The 20,052-nt window shown below is 46.2% G+C and overlaps 1 protein-coding gene across 1 annotated transcript in view; it reads right to left on the bottom strand.

The window, feature by feature from the left end:
* LOC144691952 (organic solute transporter subunit alpha-like) overlaps positions 1-20,052 on the bottom strand; it is a 54,339-nt gene that overhangs the window by 11,929 nt on the left and 22,358 nt on the right. The window contains exons 2-4 of the mRNA XM_078560518.1: positions 5,943-6,097; positions 4,956-5,029; positions 3,369-3,527 (exon numbers count right to left, since the gene is read on the bottom strand). Of these exons, the coding sequence (XP_078416644.1) occupies positions 3,369-3,527; positions 4,956-5,029; positions 5,943-6,097 (388 nt within the window). The remainder of the gene's footprint in view (positions 1-3,368; positions 3,528-4,955; positions 5,030-5,942; positions 6,098-20,052) is intronic.

Raw genomic sequence — 20,052 nt, 5'->3', positions numbered from 1 at the left:
TGAGAATAGAGCTAAAATAGAGATAAAATAGAAGTTGGGGACTGGAAGACTTTTCCGATATTTTCACTGTCAGCATAAAATATTTCATGGTCAAGTATATTAGAGATGAGAAGAAGAGTTAAGTTTTCATTTACAAAGCCCTAATATGTCTTCATCCCCAAACATACAAGAACATCTCACTGCATCAGTGCAACATTCCCATTTACAAAGAGCATTGGAAGTCTGGAACTCGCTCCCAAAATGATGGTGAGGTTGGGTGGGTTAATTGAAAATTTCAAAACTGAGATTGATAGATTTTTTTTGTTAGGTATGGGTATTAAGAGATATGATAGCAAAGGAGGGGGTTAAATAGAATTGTGCTACATTTCAGCCATGATCTAACTGAACAGCATGAGGGGGCTTACTCCTTTTCCTGCGTTCCATTTCAGACATGAAAATTTATCAGAATTTTATTTTTCTGGACCATCAATGGACTAGGTTGGTATCAAGTAGCCTCATTTCAAACAGAACTAGAACAGTTTTTTTTTCATTCATTCACAGGATGTGGGCTTCACTGGGTGGGCCAGCATTTATTGCCCATCCCAAGTTGCCTTTGAGAAGGTGGTGGTGAGCTGCCTTCTTGAACCATTGCAGTCCCTGTGCTGTAGGTACACCCACAGTGCTGTTAGGAAGGGAGTTCCAGGATTTTGACCCAGCGACAGCGAAGGAACAGTGATATGTTTCCAAGTCAGTGTGGTGAGTGGCTTGGAGGAGAACTTCTAGGTGGCAATGTTTCCATGCATCTGCTGCCCTTGTCCTTCTAGATTGTCGTGGTTGTGGGTTTGGAAGTTGCTGCCTAAGGAGCTTTGGTGAATTCCTGCAGTGCATCTTGTAGATGGTACACACTGCTGCTACTGTGCATTGGTGGTGGAGGGAGTGAATGTTTGTGGATGGGGTGCCAATCAACCGGGCTGATTTGTCCTGGACAGTGTCAATCTTCTTGAGTGTTGTGGGAGTTGCACCCATCCAGGCAAGTGGGGGGGTATTCCATCACACTCCTGACTTGTGCTTTGTAGATGGTGGGCAGGCTTTGGGGAGTCAGGAGGTGAGTTACTTGTCGCAGTCTCTGACCTGCTCTTGTAGCCACAGTATTTATATGGCTAGTTCAGTTCAGTTTCTAGCCAATGGTAACCCCAGGATGTTGAAAGAAGGGGATTCAGTGACGGTAATACCATTGAACGTCAGGGGGTAATCTTTTGTCCATGTTTGAACCAAGACTGTAATTAGATCAGAAGCTGAGTGGCCCTGGCGGAACCCAAACTGAGTGTTAATGAGCAGGTTATTGCTAAGCAAGTGCCACTTGATAGCATTGTTGATGACCCCTTCCATTACTTTGCTGATGATGGAGAGTAGACTGATGGGCGGTAATTGGCTGGGTTGGATTTGTCCTGCTTTTTGTGTATATAACATACCTGAACAATTTTCCACATAGCCGGGTAGATGCCAGTGTTGCAGCTGTACTGGAACAGCTTGGCTAGGGGTGCGGCAAGCTCAGGAGCACAAGTCTTCAGTACTATTGCCAGAATATCGTTAAGGTCCATAGCCTTTGCACTATCCAGTCCCTTCAGCCATTCCTTGATATCACGTGGAGTGAATTGAATTGGCTAAAGACTGGCGTCTGTGATGCTGAGGACCTCCGGAGGGAGCTGAGATGGATCAACCACTCAGCACTTCTGGCTGAAGATTGTAGCAAATGCTTCAGCCTTTTCTTTTGCAATGATGTGCTGGGCTCCCTGATCATTGAGGATGGGGATATTTGTGGAGCCTGCTGTGTAATTATCCACCACCATTCACAACTGGATGTGGCAGGATGGGAGAGCTTGGATCTGATCCGTTGGTTGTGGGATCGCTTAGCTCTGTCTATCACTTGCTGTTTACCCTGCTTGGCACACAAATAATCCTGTGTTATAGCATCACCAGGTTGACATATCATGTTTACGTATGCCTGGTGCTGCTCCTGGCATGCCCTCCTGCACTCTTCATTGAACCAGGGTTGATTCCCTCGCTTGATGGTAATGGTAGCGTGGGAGATATGCCAGGTCATGAGGTTACAGATTGTGTTTGAGTACAATTCTGCTGCTGTGATGGCCCACAGCACCTCATAGATGCCCAGTCTTGAGTTGCTAGATCTGCTCAAAATCTATCCCATTTAGCACGGTGGTGGTGCCACACAACACAATGGAGAGTATCCTCAATGTGAAGGCGGAACTTCGTCTCCACAATGACTGTACAGTGGTCACTCCTACCGATACTGTCATGGACAGATGCATCTGTGGCAGGCAGGTTGGTGAGGATGAGGTCAAATATGTTTGTCCCTCTTGTTGGTTCCCTCACCACCTGTCGCAGACCCAGTCTAGCAGCTATGTCCTTTAGAACTTGGATAGCTCAGTCAGGAGTGGTGCCACCAATCCACACCTGGTGATGGACGTTGAAGTCCCCCACCCAGAGTACATTCTGCACCTTTGCCACCTCAGTGCTTCCTCCAAGTGGTGTTCAGCTGAGGGAGGGCAGTAATCAGCAGGAGGTTTCCTTGCCCATGTTTGACTTTATGGGGTCCAGAGTCAATGTTGAGGACTCCCAGGGCAACTCCCTCCAACTGTATACCACCTCTGATGGTGGTGGTGGTGTTTGGGACATTATCTGTAAGATATGATTCCATGAGGATGACTATGACGCTCAGGCTGTTGCTTGAATAGTCTGTGAGACAAGCTCTCCCAATTTTGGCACAAATCCCCAGATGTTGCTAATGTGGACTTGCAGGGTTGAGTTGCCATTGCTGTTTCTGGTGCCTAGGTCAATGCTGGGTGGTCTGTCTGGTTTCATATCTTTTTTGAGACCTTGTAGCAGTTTGATACTGCTGAGTGACTAGGGCATTCAGAGGGAACTTAAGAGTCAACCTGTAGGCCAGGCAAGGATGGCAGATTTCCTTCCCTAAAGGGACATTAGTGAACCAGATGGGTTTTTACAGCAATCAAGTATGGTTTTCATTAGACTTTTAATTCCAGGTTTTTATTGAATTCAAACTCCACCATCTGCCATGGCAGGTTTTGAACACAGGTCCCCAAAGCATTACCATGGATTTCTGGATCACGAGTCCAGTGACAATACCACTATGCCATCACCTCCCCCAGTTAACAAAGAGAGCCCGGCTCATCCCATCATTGTAGGTTGGATTATGACACAGATCCTGAATTAAACTGATGAAACATTTGTCACTCAGTCACTTATCAACTCAAGTTCAATAACTCAGAATATACAGTATGTGTCAGTTACAGAAATAACAGGCCATAGTTCCAAGAACGTTTTTCTCAATCAAATCTACAGCTCACCTTGAAGTCTTTACAGCAGGTAAACATGGGCAGCAGCAACAACAGGGCCCTGTACTAATTGTGACAAGAGTATTTTCACAACGTTTCAGGAAAGCCTCATCACCTCCAAATTCTTCTATCATCATCTCCTGGAACTTGTGGATAACAATTGCAAAGTACCTATAGAAATAATAAAAATATCCAAGAAATTTATCCTGCAAAATATTGTTCACTTAAATGATTTTGTATTCTTCCTAGTTGTAGCTTTATCCTGAATATTTTAAAATGACTCAGTTACCATGCCCATGAATTTCTCTGGGGGTTCCTGCTCGTCTGCTGCTGAAGAGGGCCTTATGATTCATGCTGAAAATATTTCTAGTCAGTAACTGATAACTGTTAGTCAGTAAAAGAGCTTCCCCTGTGAAGTTCCATCCCACTCTTTAATTATCACAATGGATTGTGAGCCCTTTGGAAGGTTTCTCCCCTATCATTGCCGTGCATGTTGCTAGCTCTAATATTAATTGAGAGGAGAAATGAATCATGCCCCACCAAGAGCGCAAAACTCCATTGTCAAGAGATATCAGAGCTAACTTGTTGAAAACAAAATAATTAAGTTGGTATAATGGTGGATGTCCACAAAGCGATGGGATGTAAACTTGCACCCGTGATTTCTGAACACCATTGAATTGTCAATCTCATCTGTTTTATTGTCGGGATATGTCAAGCTGAAACCTAAAGCTGTCCTTAGTTTAAAGGGGAAATTGGAAAGACATTTATCACTAACTTACTCTTATGCACTTCTTAGCAGCAATATATGTCTGGAAGCAGGTTGTATGCTTGCCTGGCAGAGAACCAGGAAGAGAGGATAAGATGAATGAAATAAGTATTTTGCTAAGAATACTAGAAAATTATGCCAATTTTGTCACTTGGGGGATAATTCTGTGATTCTGTACTCTAAGAGGGGATCCGCACTTGTTGAGAGCATGGCTCAGAGAATTAGGTCTGCTGAGTGGTTACCCCATCTCCAATTCAACTTCCCTGCAAGTACAGCCCCTTACTTGGTGCAGGAAGTTCTGGAAATTACACCAAGGAATAGTAACATAGAAATGTTTAGCGCATTTGTTTGAATTTTTCTTTATTTTAGCACAGATTTTAACCAGTTTAAAATAGTGAAATCACCCATTTCAGGTATATAAACTTTAAAGCTGTACATTACCAATCTTGTTCCTAAACGAATCAATTATTATTGTATAGCTCATAATGAAGACATTAAGCAATTGTATTCACCTGCATTCTCATCTCATTTTAGACGTTGTAAAGGGACACAGTTGCACATTTATTGGTAGTTCTCATCTGTTGTTTGTTTCGTTTTGTACTTGAAAACATCACATCAGAGGCATTATAGAAACAGATCATCCAATTCCACCTGCAGTGACCATGAACATATTTTTCTTTGTACTAAACTGAAGGGTTTGATTGAAAGGCTCTTGATTCCTTGCTGTAGACAGTATGTAATTTCAAGCCAATTCCACTTCCCAAAATTTAATGGTAGACAATTAAAATTTAATGTATACTAGGAGCAATAGAAAACTCAAAAGAAATACATACACTGCTGTTGTCAAATCTGTGATCATTGATGCTAGAGGGATCCACATCCCAACACAAGATGTAGATGCTATCACCTGAAACAAAAATATAAAGACACTGTTACTTTCTGATTATTTAAAAATTAACATTCTTAAATGTTGTAAAACAGAGTTTCCAAATACAAAAACAGTATACTGTAGATGCTGGAAATCTGAAATAAAAACAGTAAATGTGGAAATATTCAGCAGATGAGGTTGCATCTGTGGGGAGAGAAACAGAGTTAACGTTTCAGGTCAGTGACCTTTCATCAGAACATTAACTGTTATCTCTGCACAGATGCTGCCAGATCTACTAAGTATTTGCAACATTTTCAGTTTCCAAATTGTGTGTATGAAGATACAGTTATTTCCTGAATAGGTATTTGTGGATAGGAAGATGTCTAATTATGTGTAAAGCACAATGATTTTGGATGATTAGTCACATTTTAGATAGGTAGCTCATACTTTAAAAATTAGCGATTATGTTGTTATTCAGAATCTACTGTTTATTTTCTTTGTCAGTGGCTTCCGCTTGCATTGTTATTTAAAATACTATATTGAGCAATCATAAGGAAGTTTTAACAGGACATCAAGGGAAGACAACATATTAACATTTAACAGATATGTTTGAAATTTCTTTGTCCTTTACTTTAGTGCGAATGTTAATCTGTTTAAAATAAACGTGTTCATATTCTGATAAATTGGATGAGGTGAGAGAGAGGATTTTCAAGCAAACACACAAAATGTTAGTATTCCTCAACTATTTTAGGGTCACAGTTTTTAAAACAGAATTCCAACTTTTGCCAATACAATTTATGTGACCAGGTGACTTTTCAATATGAAAACCCTTGGGAGAAGTAGAGCAAAGTAGAAAAAGGGAGATTTTCGAAACCTAATGGAAAATTGAAGATAATTCCTGAAAACAGGTAGAGGATGAATTTCTCAGCTAGATATTGTCGAGTGTACTTACAGATGAAATTCCACTGACCCACATAATAGTCGCTCTCCTGTTTGTAGCAGGGACTTTTCTTATCAGGTAGATAACTTCCTCAAAGTACACAAGATTTGCAATAACAGCCATTAGAGTGAGAACAGTGTACAAGATGATAGTGGACACAGTTAAATCTGTGGAAAGAAACATTATTTCAATAAACAATTTCTTAAATGTATTGATAATATTTATTTGTATTTGAACAACTACTAGGTATTGGTTAGGAAATGACCAATTAATATGTGTTTTATAAACAGGCTGTAGTGTTTTTAATCTTCTATAAGAAGTGGCACAATTGTATAAATATATTTGGAATTTTCCACAGAAATTAGACTTATTACAGATGTATGTTGAGCAGATGCCATATAATGCAAATATAATTGGTTTGATCATACCTAGCCATGTCATTATTTTTGTAGTTGTTGATTGTTAATTAGGTACCCAGGTATAAGAGATATCTCCCTACCAAAATGATTATTTGCATTGAGCAAAACCCTGCTATAAATACTGCAATAGTGGTAGGCAAGAAGTCTGTTATGAAAGAACCATGGGAACAAAATCTCTCACACTAATATTTTTCTGATAATTAGCAGGAGACATTTCATCTCCAGGGTTGCCGCTGTATAGATCTCTTGAATAGAAAGCATGATTATTTTGTAACCATAAGCACAGGCTGTCTACGCACACTGGAGATCCTTGAACTATGGATTTGAGAATTTTTTAAGCAGTGGGATGCAATGGTAAACCTCCACATTTCCTCCTTGATGCTGAGGTTCCATGCATCTTCAACTTACACTAATTTTATAGCCAATTGAAAATCCGATGATCAAACAGGTTCAGTAGTGTACGAAAGGTCTGCATGTGCTAAAACCTCCAGATGCCCTATGGCAGGGGTTCTTAACACTTTTACTTGTAAGACCCCCTTCAGTGTTATAAAACTTCCATGGACCCTCTGTAACAATTTTTTTATGTTTAAAAGTTAGTTATATAATTAAACATATATATATATTATATATATATAAAATATATATAATATATATATATAAAATATATATATTTGTTTTACTTAACGTGAACATTTTGCTGGCCTGAGCAACAATTCTGTCAAGACATTGAGGTACTTTCGACAAGCACATGTGCATGTCCTGGTCGATGTTCATCCTAGCTCAGTACTTAGTTTTCACTGGTGTTGTTGCTGAAAATCCAGGTTTGCATAAGTAGATTGTACTAAAGGAGGCCACACTCCAGGCATGCAGAGCATAGGAACATAGGAATAGGAGTAGGCCATTCAGCCCATCGAGCCTGCTTTTTAAAAATTCATTGATGGGGTGTGGGCGTCGCTGGCTAGGCCAGCATTTATTACCCATCCCTAGTTGTGCTTCAGAAGGTGGTAGTGAGCTGCCTTCTTGAACCGCTGCAGCCCATGTGGTGTAGGTACACTCACAGTGCTGTTAGGAAGGGAGTTCCAGGATTCTGACCCAGTGACAGTGAAGGAATGGTGATATATTTCCAAGTCATGACTGTGAGTGGCTTGGAGGGGATCTTCCAGGTGGTGGTGTTCCCATACATCTGCTGCCCTTATCCTTCTAGGTGGTAGTGATCATGGATTTGGAAGGAGTCCTAGAAGCTGTCTAAGGAGCCTTGGTAAATTCCTGCCGTGCATCTTGTAGATGGTACATACTGTTGCCACTGTGCATCTATGGTGGAGAGAGTGAATGTTTGTGGAGGGGGTGCCAATCAAGTGGGCTGCTTTGTCCTGGGCGAAGTCAAGCTTCTTGAGTGTTGTTGGAACTGCACTCACCCAGGCAAGTGGAGAGTATTCCATCACACTCCTGACTTGTGCCTTGTAGATGGTGGATAGGCATTGGGGAGTCAGAAGGTAAGTTACTCGCCACAGGATTCCTAGCCTCTGACCTGCTCTTGTAGCTACATGATATATATGGCTAGTCCAGTTCATTTTCTGGTCAATGATAACCCCCAAGCTGTTGATAGTGGAGGATTCGGTGATGGTAATGCCATTGAATGTCAAGGAGTGATGGTTAGGTTCTCTCTTGTTGGATATGGTCATTGCCTGGCACTTGTGTGGCATGAATGTTACTTACCACTTGGCAGCCCAAGCCTGGATATTGTCCAGGTCTTGCTGCATTTGGACATGGACTGCTTCAGTATCTGAGGAGTCACAAATGGTGCTGAACATTGTGCAATCTTCAACGAGCATTCCCACTTCTGACCTTATGATGGAAGGAAGGTCATTGATGAAGCAGCTGAAGATGGTTGGGCCTAGGACACTACCCTGAGGAACTCCTGCAGTGATGTCCTGGGACTGAGAGCCATTCAATTAACATGGCTGATCATTTACATCAACGCCACTTTCCCACACTATCTCCACATCCCTTGATATCATTAGTCTCCATTAATCTATAGATTTCTGCCTTGAACATGCTCAATGACTGATCTTCCACAGCCCTCTGGGGTAGAGAATTCCAAAGATTCACCAGCCTCTGAGTGAAGAAATTCTTCTCATCTCATTCTTAAATGGTCTACCCCTTATTCTGAGATTATGTCCCCTGGTTCTACACTCACCAGCCAGGGTAAACATCCTATCCACATCTATCCTGTCACGCCCTGTAAGAATTTTGTAAGTTTCAATGAGATCACCTCTCATTCTTTGACACTCTAGAGAATACAGGCCCAGTTTCCTCAATCTCTCCTCATAAAACAATGCCGCCATCCCAGGGATTAGTCTGGTGAACCTCCATTGCACTCTCTCTATGGCAAGTATATCCTTCTTTAGATAAAGAGACCAAAACTGTATACAATACATAATACAAGAAGTAATGCAGTATTCAGTGTTGCATCATAGTCAACATGATCCTACCTCATGTAATGTCTGCACACATGCATTGTCTAAAAGGGGTCACTAGATGGCATCAGAAATATGAATCTTGCCTGATGTTTTTACTCTTCCAACCAGTTTTAGAGACCAGTGTCTCTAATATTGCTGTTCAATTTAGGACCTCTCAAGCCAGGAGCTCCTATACAACATCTGGCATTGTTTGTGGTTAGACCCTGCCTTTATCTGCCTGCATCTATTTTGCATATAAATTTTACATTTAAAGGGGGAGTGTAGTGAGTGAGTGGCATTGTGGTAATGTCATTCGACTAGTAACCCAGAGGCCCAGGAAATCTGCCATGCTTACTGGGTCTGGCCTATATGTAACGACCACGGGGAAGCAGAAGAAATGTTCCGTGTCACTCCAACCACCAAGGCCCCCAGGGAGCTCAACGGGACAAAGGAGGACACAGAGAGAGACAAGGTGGAGAAAGAGATTGAGGCAACAGAGAGCCAATCAACAGCACCACCCCCTGAACCTTCCAGTCCTCAGGACAGCGAATCAATGGAGGAGGAGGCAGCAGTGGAAAAGCAGCAGGGGGAGTGGCGGACGGTGAAGAACAAGAAAAGTAAGAGGGAGCGAAGAAGAAGCAAAGGCGTTTCCCAGAGAAGCGGCAAGAGGCGTCTCCCATCCGACACGGATGACAAGGGCAGCAGCTCTTCGGATGAGGAAGTGCCAGAGCGGCACCGACAGAAGAGGCGGCAAAGCTCCAGGGCGTTGGAGGACGAGACACCCGAGCTCCAGAAAATTGGAGACAACAAGGAGACCAACGCACCCCAACTTTGCCTGCAACCTGAGGAGGCCAGTGCACCACAGCCCCTGGAATCTGGGAGCAGTGAGGCAATCATCGCACCCCAGCTCCAGGAAGCCGGGAACAGCAACCCCCCAGAGGGGGTGAGTTTTGGAGAAGCTTCTCCAGCAAAGGTCATCTCAAAATCCGCTCACTACGTGAACCTCCAGATGCCACTGGAGCAGAACACGGCCAAGGAGATCTACCTCAGCCCATCCAAAGTGAAGGAATTTGAGCTCACTACGGGTATGAAGGAGCAGACTAAAGGTCTGGGACTCTCAGAGACAGTGGGTTTGGTAGGAGAATAAATGCTTTAATATGGGTTTAAAGATTGTATCCATAAATGTGCGTAGCATTAAATCTACTACGCGATGTGTTGCGACCTTGGACTACCTTGCCAAGGTCAAAGCTGACCTGTTGTTTCTGCAGGAGTGTGCGATACCGCACCTCAGCTCCTACAGGCAATGGTCACGATGGTGGTCCCACGGGCCATCGATCTGGTCGGGCGGAAACGACTCTCGTTCCTCCGGCCTGGGTATTCTGCTGCGGGGAGGCAACTTCACCGTCTCCGAGGTCAAGGAGGTGGTGGGCGGGCGACTCCTGGTAGCAGACGTAATGTACAAGAACGCTCCACTCCGGTTAATTAACGTGTACGGCCCGGCACAAGGGGCTGAGCGGCTGGAGGTTTTTCAGCAGCTCCCACTGCTGCTGGCGACCTCCAGGCCGGTCATTCTGGGCGGGGACTTCAACTGCATCATCGATGCGGCTGGACGATCCGGCAGGGCCGGAAGCAGATTGGACGCTACGTCCAGATCCCTGATGGAAACAGTTAAGGATGCCAAGCTGCACGACGTCTTCAGCAACCCTGCAGACGGAGCGCAGCGTAGATACACCTGGTCGCGGCCAGACGGGTCCATTCGTTCCAGGATAGACTTCCTGTTTGTGTCCCGTGCATTCACAGTCAGATCCACCGAGGTCAAGCCGGTGTTCTTCTCTGACCACTGCCTCCTACTGGCGGACTGCCACTTGGAGGAAGACCTGAGGGTGGGCAGGGGGGCATGGAAGCTAAATGTGCAACTGCTGACCCCAGAGAACATTGAGGAGCTCAAGAGGGATTACAAAGGTTGGAGAACCGTGAAACCCCTCTTTGAGTCCCTGACACACTGGTGGGAAGTGATCAAGGGAAGCATCAAGAGGTTTTTCATCCTCAAAGGCACCCAGAAAGCTAGAAAGGAACAGAGGGAAATGTCCCGACTCCAGGAAAAGATGCAGAATCTGCTCCGGCTGCGGTCGATGGGGGTCGATGTCAAGGAGGAGCTCCAAGAGGTGAAGGGCCAGCAAGCCTCGCACTTTGCCTCGGAGGCCTCCAAGATCATCTTCCGTTCCAGAGTCCGCTCCGTGGAGCAGGATGAGACGTGCTCACGTTTCTTCTTCCAAAAGGTACACAGAGAGCGCTCTGTGATCAGCAGCCTGAAGGAAGAAGACGGCTCAGTAAAGTCATCACGGTCCGACATTCTGAGGATCAGCAAATCCTTTTATGCCGGACTGTATGACGTGAAGCCCACGGACAGCACGGCCTCCCAGTCCTTCCTGTCCTCTATCACGGAGGTCCTAGACCACAGTACTCGGGAGAGCCTAGACAAACCGCTAACCCCTGACGAACTGACTAAGGCCCTCGAGTCCTTCGAGAAGAGTAAAACCCCCGGAAGCGACGGCCTGCCGGCGGAGTTGTATTCGGCTCTGTGGGACTTGATCGGCCCAGACCTGCTAGAAGTGTACGAGAGTATGCTCCTGGCCGGCAGCATGTCAGAATCCATGAGGAAAGGCATCATCACCCTCATCTACAAGCACAAGGGGGAAAGGGAGGAAATTAGAAATTGGCGACCCATTTCACTGTTGAATATGGACTATAAGATTCTGTCCAAGGTCATCGCCAACCGGGTCAAATCCGCTCTGGAATTGGTGATTCACCCTGACCAGACCTGCTCTGTGCCAGGCAGGAAGATCTCTGACAGCCTGGCGCTGCTCAGGGATACGATTGCCTATGTACAGGACAGGGGTGTGGATACCTGCCTCATCAGCTTGGATCAGGAGAAGGCCTTTGACAGAATATCGCACACCTACATGGGGGATGTGCTCTCCAAAATGGGGTTTGGGGAGGGAATTCGAAATTGGATCCAACTGCTCTACACTAACATCAGTAGCGCAGTCTCAATCAATGGGTGGGAAACAGATAGCTTTTCGATTAAATCTGGAGTCAGGCAGGGCTGCCCTCTCTCGCCTGTCCTTTTCGTGTGCTGCATAGAACCCTTTGCCGAGTCCATCAGGAAGGATCCGGGCATAAGAGGAGTGACGATCCCAGGCAGTGGAGGCACTCAGGTAAAAGCCTCCCTGTACATGGACGACGTCGCCGTCTTCTGCTCGGATCCGCTGTCGGTGCGCAGACTGATGCACGTCTGCGACCAGTTCGAACTGGCCTCGGGAGCCAAGGTAAATCGTGGGAAGAGCGAGGCCATGTTCTTTGGGAAGTGGGCTGACCGATCCTTTGTCCCCTTCACTGTCAGGGCTGACGGCCTGAAGGTGCTGGGGATATGGTTCGGAGGGACCGGGGCATGCGTTAGAAACTGGAAGGAGCGAGTGGCTATGGTGAAAAGGAAACTGGGCATGTGGGAGCGACGCTCCCTCTCCATTGCGGGTAAGAACCTGGTCATCAGGTGTGAGGTACTCTCGCTGTTGCTGTACGTGGCGCAGGTCTGGCCCATTCCACACTCCTGCGCGATGGCGATCACTCGAGCCATCTTCCGCTTTATCTGGAGGTCGAAAATGGATCGTGTCTGCAGGGACGCGATGTACAAGCCTCTAGATAAAGGGGGAAAAAACGTGCCCAACATCGCCCTCATACTGATGGCCACCTTTGTGTGCGGCTGCATCAAGCGGTGCGTAGACCCTCAGTACGCAAACACCAAGTGTCACTACGTGCTGAGGTTCTACCTGTCCCCGGTGTTGCGAAGGATGGGTCTGGCCACGCTGCCGCGGAACGCTCCAAGTAGTTGGACCGTGCCGTACCACCTGTCCCTGGTGGAAAAATTGATGCAGAAAAACACCTTTGACCACAAGTCCATCAGGCAGTGGTCAGCACGTAACGTCCTAGAGGCCCTGAGGGATAAGGAGAGGGTGGACCCTGTGGGATGGTTCCCCGAGCAGACTGTCAAAGTCATTTGGCAGAATGCCTCATCGCCAGAACTTTCCAACAAGCACCAAGACGTAGCTTGGCTGGTGGTGAGAAAGGCCCTCCCCGTCAGATCCTTCCTACACGCCAGGAGTCTCACCCCCTCTGCACGATGCCCTCGAGGTGGCTGTGGTGGGGAAGAGACCGTTGTTCACCTCCTTGTGGATTGTGCCTTTGCAAAGAAAGTCTGGAGAGAGATGCAGTGGTTGCTGTCGAGGTTCATCCCGAGCAGTTCTGTGACACAGGACTCTGTGCTCTACGGGCTGTTCCCAGGGACACACACCGAGACAAACATCAACTGCAGCTGGAGGATCATCAACTCGGTGAAAGACGCGCTTTGGTCTGCCCGAAACTTGTTGGTCTTCCAGCACAAAGATTTGTCCCCGACCGATTGTTGCGGACTGGCACAATCCAAAGTCCAGGACTACGTGCTGAGGGACGCACTAAAGCTTGGGGCAGCTGCCGCAAAGGCGCAATGGGGAAGGGTCGCTGTCTAAGACCTTTCTACCACAGCGCACCGAGAGACTGGGAACTGTTTAGAGCCCCTCGGGCTGTACAGATCAAAATGAAAGGCTGTAAATGACTGTAATATTGTTTGTACTGATGCACCTGGTGATACATTTTGTAAAAGTTTAACCTGGATTGTACCCTTGTAATGTTGTTTTTGAAATGGTTTTGAATGTGATTGAAGATTTTTATGAATAAAGTATATTTTTACAAAAAAAAAAAAAAAAAAAAAAAATATGTAACTTCAGACCCACGGAAATATGGTTGGCTCTTATATGCCCACTGAAATGGCCTAGCAAGCCATTCAGTTTGAGGGCAATTAGAGATGAACAACAAATGCTGGCTTTTCCAATGACATCCCATGAAAGAATTTTTAAAAAGTCAACCGTATTTAATGGACACACCTGAATGCAAACACAAACTCAGAAAAAGCTGCTCATATTAATTATTCATGTGGCAGTGAAAATGTAAACCCAATGATGGAAAGAAACTGAAAAGGGCAATAGATTAATCTGGAAAAAAGAACAAATGATTGGATTGAAAAGAAAGGAGCCAGGCTATGGGAAAATAAGAACTAAAACCAATTGACAGATAAAGAGGTGATTTTGTTCAGTTTAGTCCCTGAGTTGCATTTTGCCACAAAGGTAAATTAAAACAACATTCAGATCCTTAATACAAAAGGTCAGTGGCAATAAAATAATGAAACTTGTGGTCCAGGATAACTGAACACAGATTAAATGTGTGGAAATGATCCGAACTGAATTAAAGAATGAACGAGAGGAAAGTGTGCATTTACCTTCCAAGAAAATGGTTAATTAAAAACTGGCACATGTTAAAAACAAGCTCGAGAGAGGATACAACTCATCCAACTTTATTTGTTCTTAAAAGTAGAAGTGATAGTTTTGATATAAAAACAGGAAATTCTGGAAAAACTCAGCAGGTCTGGCAGCATCTGTGGAGAGAGAAACAAGAGTTAATGTGTCAAGTCCAATATGATTCTTCTTCGAAACTGATAAGTTTTGATAAACTTGTAGAAAAGAGTAAATGTAGTGTGTGGGGCAGGGGGTGGAGTAACGGGGAGGTGTTTGCCTATTGAAAACAATCAGAACAGCGTTGCTGAGAATATTTCTGGTGAGTGGAGAAAAATCACCAAGGGAAAAACAGCAATTGGGAAAGATTTTGAAAAAGACACTTCCTGCAGTCAGAGAGAAAGTTGATGAAGTGACCAATTGCACATGGGCAGTAATTTTGTTACACAGCACTGCCCAGCCTTAATATGAAATCCAGCCAAAGACATATTTAGCTTCATTCCCCTGAAGCTCTCTCCTAGTTGTTCTATTGTCAAATATTTTAGCACTTTTGACTACAGCCTTCTCTGCTGCATACTAGTTCTTGCAAGGGCACATGGCCCAACACTTTATATTAACAGTTACGATGCTAAAAGTGCTGATGGGCTGAATTTCATCTCCATAGTGATGCTTCCAGTTTCCATTGGTGCTACAAAGAGCTAGTGTTGTTGTGATGGGGCATGCTGCACCGCCAGCAGCAAAGATCTGGACCGGTCCTGTGCTGATGGGCACGGGTGTTAATCACTTGTACACACTGTTCACTATTGTCAATAAACTCCCAAGAACGTCTCCCTGCCTATAACTCCTTGTTCTGATGAGCAGTGTTCATGTCACTCAGGTGTGAAACCTTTCTGCACAAGATAAAGGCAGGTGTCTCAGTCCAGGGTCTCTTCCCTGTGCTCTATGCAGCCTCTGGACCAAAGTGATGGTTTGGCTTCATACTCCCTGGAAATGTTACTGATGCCTGCACCTCTTTGGTGTTTGTCATTGCTGCCAGAATTAGTGGGCAGGCAGCACAGAGATCTGTCATTGTCTCTGTGTGTTCTCAGCATCTTTGAGGTGGGGCTGGCCTCCATCTCTTCAGCATCTGTGACCAGTGACGCTGTGCTCCTGAACAGCTCAGGTGCTGAAAGCGGAAAAAGCATCAGTTGCTTCTAAAGTTTCATGGCTGCATCTCTATGATATGACCCTGATCACGGAGCGCAAGCGAGCTACCCTTGGCCAGACAGAAGTCAGACATTCTCAGAGGCTATGTGAAGATTTATGGAGCGTCCTCACTGCATGTCGTCATCATCCTCCTACATCTCCATGACAGGAGCATTCTCACGGAGGGTATTTGTACTGCCATCAGCCAGACTGGAGTCAAACATTCACAGATGCGAAGTGGGGATCTATGGGGACACCTCACTGCATGTCGCCATCATCCTCCACAAGTCTAGCAATTATGAGGGCCTCCCGAGTGCTCCTGCCTCATCTAGCCAGTGCGAGAACCTCATCCCCAGCATCGTCGGCTTCGAGGACCTCCTCATCCTTATCCTCATCAGCATTCTCCTCATCGGAGGAGACGTGCATCTCCTCCTCAGTCAGCTTGTCTCCCCATTGGAGCGCCAGGTTGTAAAGAGCGCAGCAGACGACGAAGATGCGTGACACCCTCTGCGGACTGTATTGCAGGGCTCCACCAGACCAGTCCAGGCACCGGAACGGCATCTTCAGTATCCCGATGGTTTGCTGCAGCATGCGCCTCATTATAGCATCGCTCTGCTGCAGTCTGAGGCCGCAACACGGGTGTCATCAGCCATGGTCTCTGGGGGTAGCCCTTGTCCCTGAGAAGCCATTCCTACAGCTTCTGTGAACCCTGGAAGATGTTAGGGATCTGTGACCGACTGAGGATGTACGAGTCGCGCACACTCCCTGGAAACCGTGCGCACACCTGCAGGATGTGTTTCTGGTGATCACATGCTAGCTGCACATTCAGCAAATGGAACTCCTTGTGGGCGATGTAGTCCACCCTGTGTTGCGACAGAGATCTGAGCACCACGTGAGTGCAGTCAATTGCACCCTGAACCTGTGTGAAACCTGTGATTAGGGCAAATCCAATCGCTCTTGCATCCTGGCTGTCCTGGTCCCAGACGAAATGCACAAGTTGTGAGCCCTTGCAAAGGTGGCACCCGTGACCTCATGGATGCATCTGTGGGTGGTGGTTTGTTACATCCCACAGAGGTCACCTGTGGAGCTGTGAAAGGAGTCACTGGCATAGAAATTGAGCCTCGCGGTCACTTTCACAGTCACTGGCAGTGGATGCCCTCCATGTCCCCTAGGCGCCAAATCCTGCAGTAGCTGGCAGATATGACCAACCAGTTCCTTAGGCATGCAAGTCTTCGGCGACACTGGTTCTCGGTCATCTGCAGGAATGAAAGGCAGCGTCTACAGACCCTGGGTCGCAGGAAATGCGGTCCGCCATCGGCGATCTAAGCGGACGATCACGAACTGGTTTCCCGCCATCGAGAAACCGATCATGCCATATTGTCCGCTCACGCCACTGATCATGACCGATGCAAGTGGGCATGGAAAATTCTGCCCATAGACTGGTGAAACCATATTTTCAGTAACAGTCTGGAGGGCAAGTACATAAAATGTATACAAGACAGTTTTCCAGATCAATATGTAAAGAAACCAACCAAGGAACAGGCTATTGTGAATCTAGTATTGTACACTGAGAAAACGTTAATTAATAACCTTGTAGTAAAGGGATCTCGAGGGAAGAGAGACCATAGGTCAGAATTTTCCAGCCCCGTTGGCATCAGCATCCTGGCAGCCAGGGGTGAACAATATGGCGATAAGGCCAAAAATTGGTTTCACGCCGTAGTGAAACCAGTTTGCAATCGTCTGCCACACCCGTCAATGACGGGCTGTGTTTCCCACCGCTGCGCATTGGGAAACTAATTTCAATACTTTAGCATCCCACTATAGGCCTTGCTCGCCGGAATCATCCCCCCACACTGGATCATCCAGGCACATCGGCGTGTATTTCACAACGGTACAGAAGCGACATGCATCCGGCAAGTTGCACTTCGCTCGGGACTTCGAGGTTTGTTTGCCCACCTTGCTTCGAGTGGCATTCGCAGTCATCAGCGCCAGGCTACGCAGGCAGCACCATATCACTTATAGGGGGGCTCACGGGCAGCTATAAGATGGGGGTGGCTTTTCTATGGCTGAAGGGCTAGGCGTTGTTAGGGGAAATGGGGTATCCCAGAGTGTGTGTGGGGGCACATGTTAATTTGTGCAAGTGGCCTGAAGGTGGTGAGGGCTGAGGAGGCAGTCTCCAGGGGAGATGAGGCCAGATGGTGATGTGAGGTTGTGTGTGAGAGAGTGAGTGATGATGTCCCTTGAGCTGGCAGTGAGTGAGATGCCAGTGGACGTGTGATGGCCTTGTGAGTGTGTGAGTTTAGAGTGATGGGATGGTTGACTTACCCTGGCAGCATGGCTAAGATCACTCATCCTTTTTCTGCACTGGATGGCCGACCTCTTGTGTGCAGAGTTGGCACTGCCCACCTCTGCCACCGCCTCCCAAGCCGGAGTGCTGAGACTGATGGGCCTCCTGCAGATCGGGGGTAAGAGGACATCGTGACAGGCCTCCATGGTGTCCAGAAGGTAACCAGGATGTGTCACTTTTCTTGGTTTTGGGGGCCATGTCTTCACCTGAGCAGTTCTGGGCTGCACGCATTGAGAAGAGAGTGCACGGCTGCAGTTTAAATATGGCGCCCGGCATGAGGAAGCAGCGAGGTAACAGTGTGGTGGGACAATCAGAGGCTGCACACCAGCAAGACGGCATGTTTCTTGTGGCTGCATAATTAATGAGGCAGGAAGGGGACGAAACAGTGCAAAAACCTGCCACTGCGGCTGATAGTGAAACATCTTTTTTCATGCCCTCTACAGCACTTAGTGCAAATCTGGGACCATTCTGTCCATTGTATTCTAAAATTTTATATTGAGTTTGAAAGTGATTTAGTTAAGTCCAAACCTTGGACCTTGAATACAAACATAGCAAACTCATAGGTACAAGAGACGAATTAGTTAAATTAGATTGGTAGATGAAAATATATGAGGGTAGACAAGCAAAGGCTAGCATTTAAAGAACTAATACATAATTTGCAACAAATATACATTTTTTTAAGGTGCAAATGCCCCACAGAAAATGTGGTCCAACCATTGTTAACAAAAGAATTGATATTATCAGCAAAAAAGGAAGAGCCTTATAACGTTGCCAAAAAGGTTAGTGTCCCTGAGGAATGGGAAGATTTTAGAATCCAGCAAAGGAGGACCAAGAAATTGATAAGAAAAGATAAAAAAGAATATGAGAGTAGACCAGCAAGATCATAAAAAGATTGCAAACGGCGGCTGGAGTCACTGTTGTGCATCCGCGAGGCAGAAGACTACGTGGATGTCATGTGTAGGGAGGTGGTCACACCGCAGGTCAGAAGCGTACAGCCAGAGATGGAATAGGTGACCGCCAGGCAATCTAAGAGAACCAGGGAGGTAGTGTAGGAGTCCCCTGAATCTATCCTGCTTGCTAATCGGTTTTCCATTTTGGATGTTGATGGTTCCTTGCGGGAGTGCAGCCAGAGGCAAGCCTGTGGCATCACGGGCGGCTTAGCTGTACAGTGGGGGAGGAAGAAGAATGGAAGGGCAATAGCGCTAGGGGATTCCATAGTCAGGGGATCAGACAGGAGTTTCTGCAGCAGTAGACGTGACTCCAGGATGGTGTGTTACCTCCCTGGTGCCAGGATCAAGGAGCAGCTGCAGGACATCCTTCATGGGGAGGGGCATCAGCCAGAAGTCGTGGTCCACGTTGTTACCACTGACATAGGTGGGAAGAGGGATGAGGTCCTGAAAGCAAATTTCAGGGAGCTGGAAGGAAATTAAAAAGTAGGACATCAAGAGCAGTAAACTCAGGGTTAGTCCCAGTGCCACGTGCTAGTAAGCATAGGAATAAGAGGATAGATCGATTAAATATGTGACTGGAGAACAGTGTGGGGGGTGGCCTCAGATTTCTGAGGCATTGGGACCGGTTCTGGGGCAGGTGGGACCTGTACAATCTGGACGGGTTACATCTTAACAGGACTGGGACCGATATACTCGCAGGGAGATGTTGGGGTGGGTTTAAAGTAGCTCGTCAGGGGGGTGGGAACCTGAGGGGTGGCCCAAATTGGAAGAAAGGAAAGTTGGTAACAGGAAGTAGCAATGAGACCAGAAGGCAGGAGGAACAAAGCAGTGCATTGAGTATGCTTCAAATGCGGAATGATGTCAATAAGACAAAGTTAAGGGCACTCTACCTGAATGTGCGCAGCATTCACAATAAGATAGATGATCTAAAGGTACAAATAGAGGTAAATGGGTATGATATAATTGCTATTACGGAAACATGGCTGCATGGTGACCAAGTTTGGAAACTGAATAATCAAGGATATTCGACGTTTAGGAAGGATAGACAAGAAGGGAAAGGAGCTGGGGTTGCGCTGATAATAAGGGATGGGTTCAGTGCATTAGTAAGGGAGGACCTCAGGTCGGAAGAACAATGTGTGGAATCTGTTTCAGTGCAGCTGAGAAACAGCAAAGGGCAGCAGACATTATTTAGAGTTGTTTTTAGGCCACCAAATAGTAATGGTAATGTGGGGCATGGTATTAATCAGGAAATGAGAGAAGCATGTAGCATGGGCAATACAGTAATCATGGGTGACTTAAATCTGCATGTAGACTGGGTAAACCAATTGAGCACTAATGCTGTGTAAGACGAGTTTCTGGAGTGTGTTGGCGATGGTCT

The sequence above is a fragment of the Cetorhinus maximus genome, chromosome 16, assembly GCF_964194155.1.
Source record: "Cetorhinus maximus chromosome 16, sCetMax3.hap1.1, whole genome shotgun sequence".
In the NCBI taxonomy this organism is placed as follows: Eukaryota; Metazoa; Chordata; class Chondrichthyes; order Lamniformes; family Cetorhinidae; genus Cetorhinus; species Cetorhinus maximus.
This window is presented reverse-complemented; position numbering and strand designations above follow the sequence as displayed.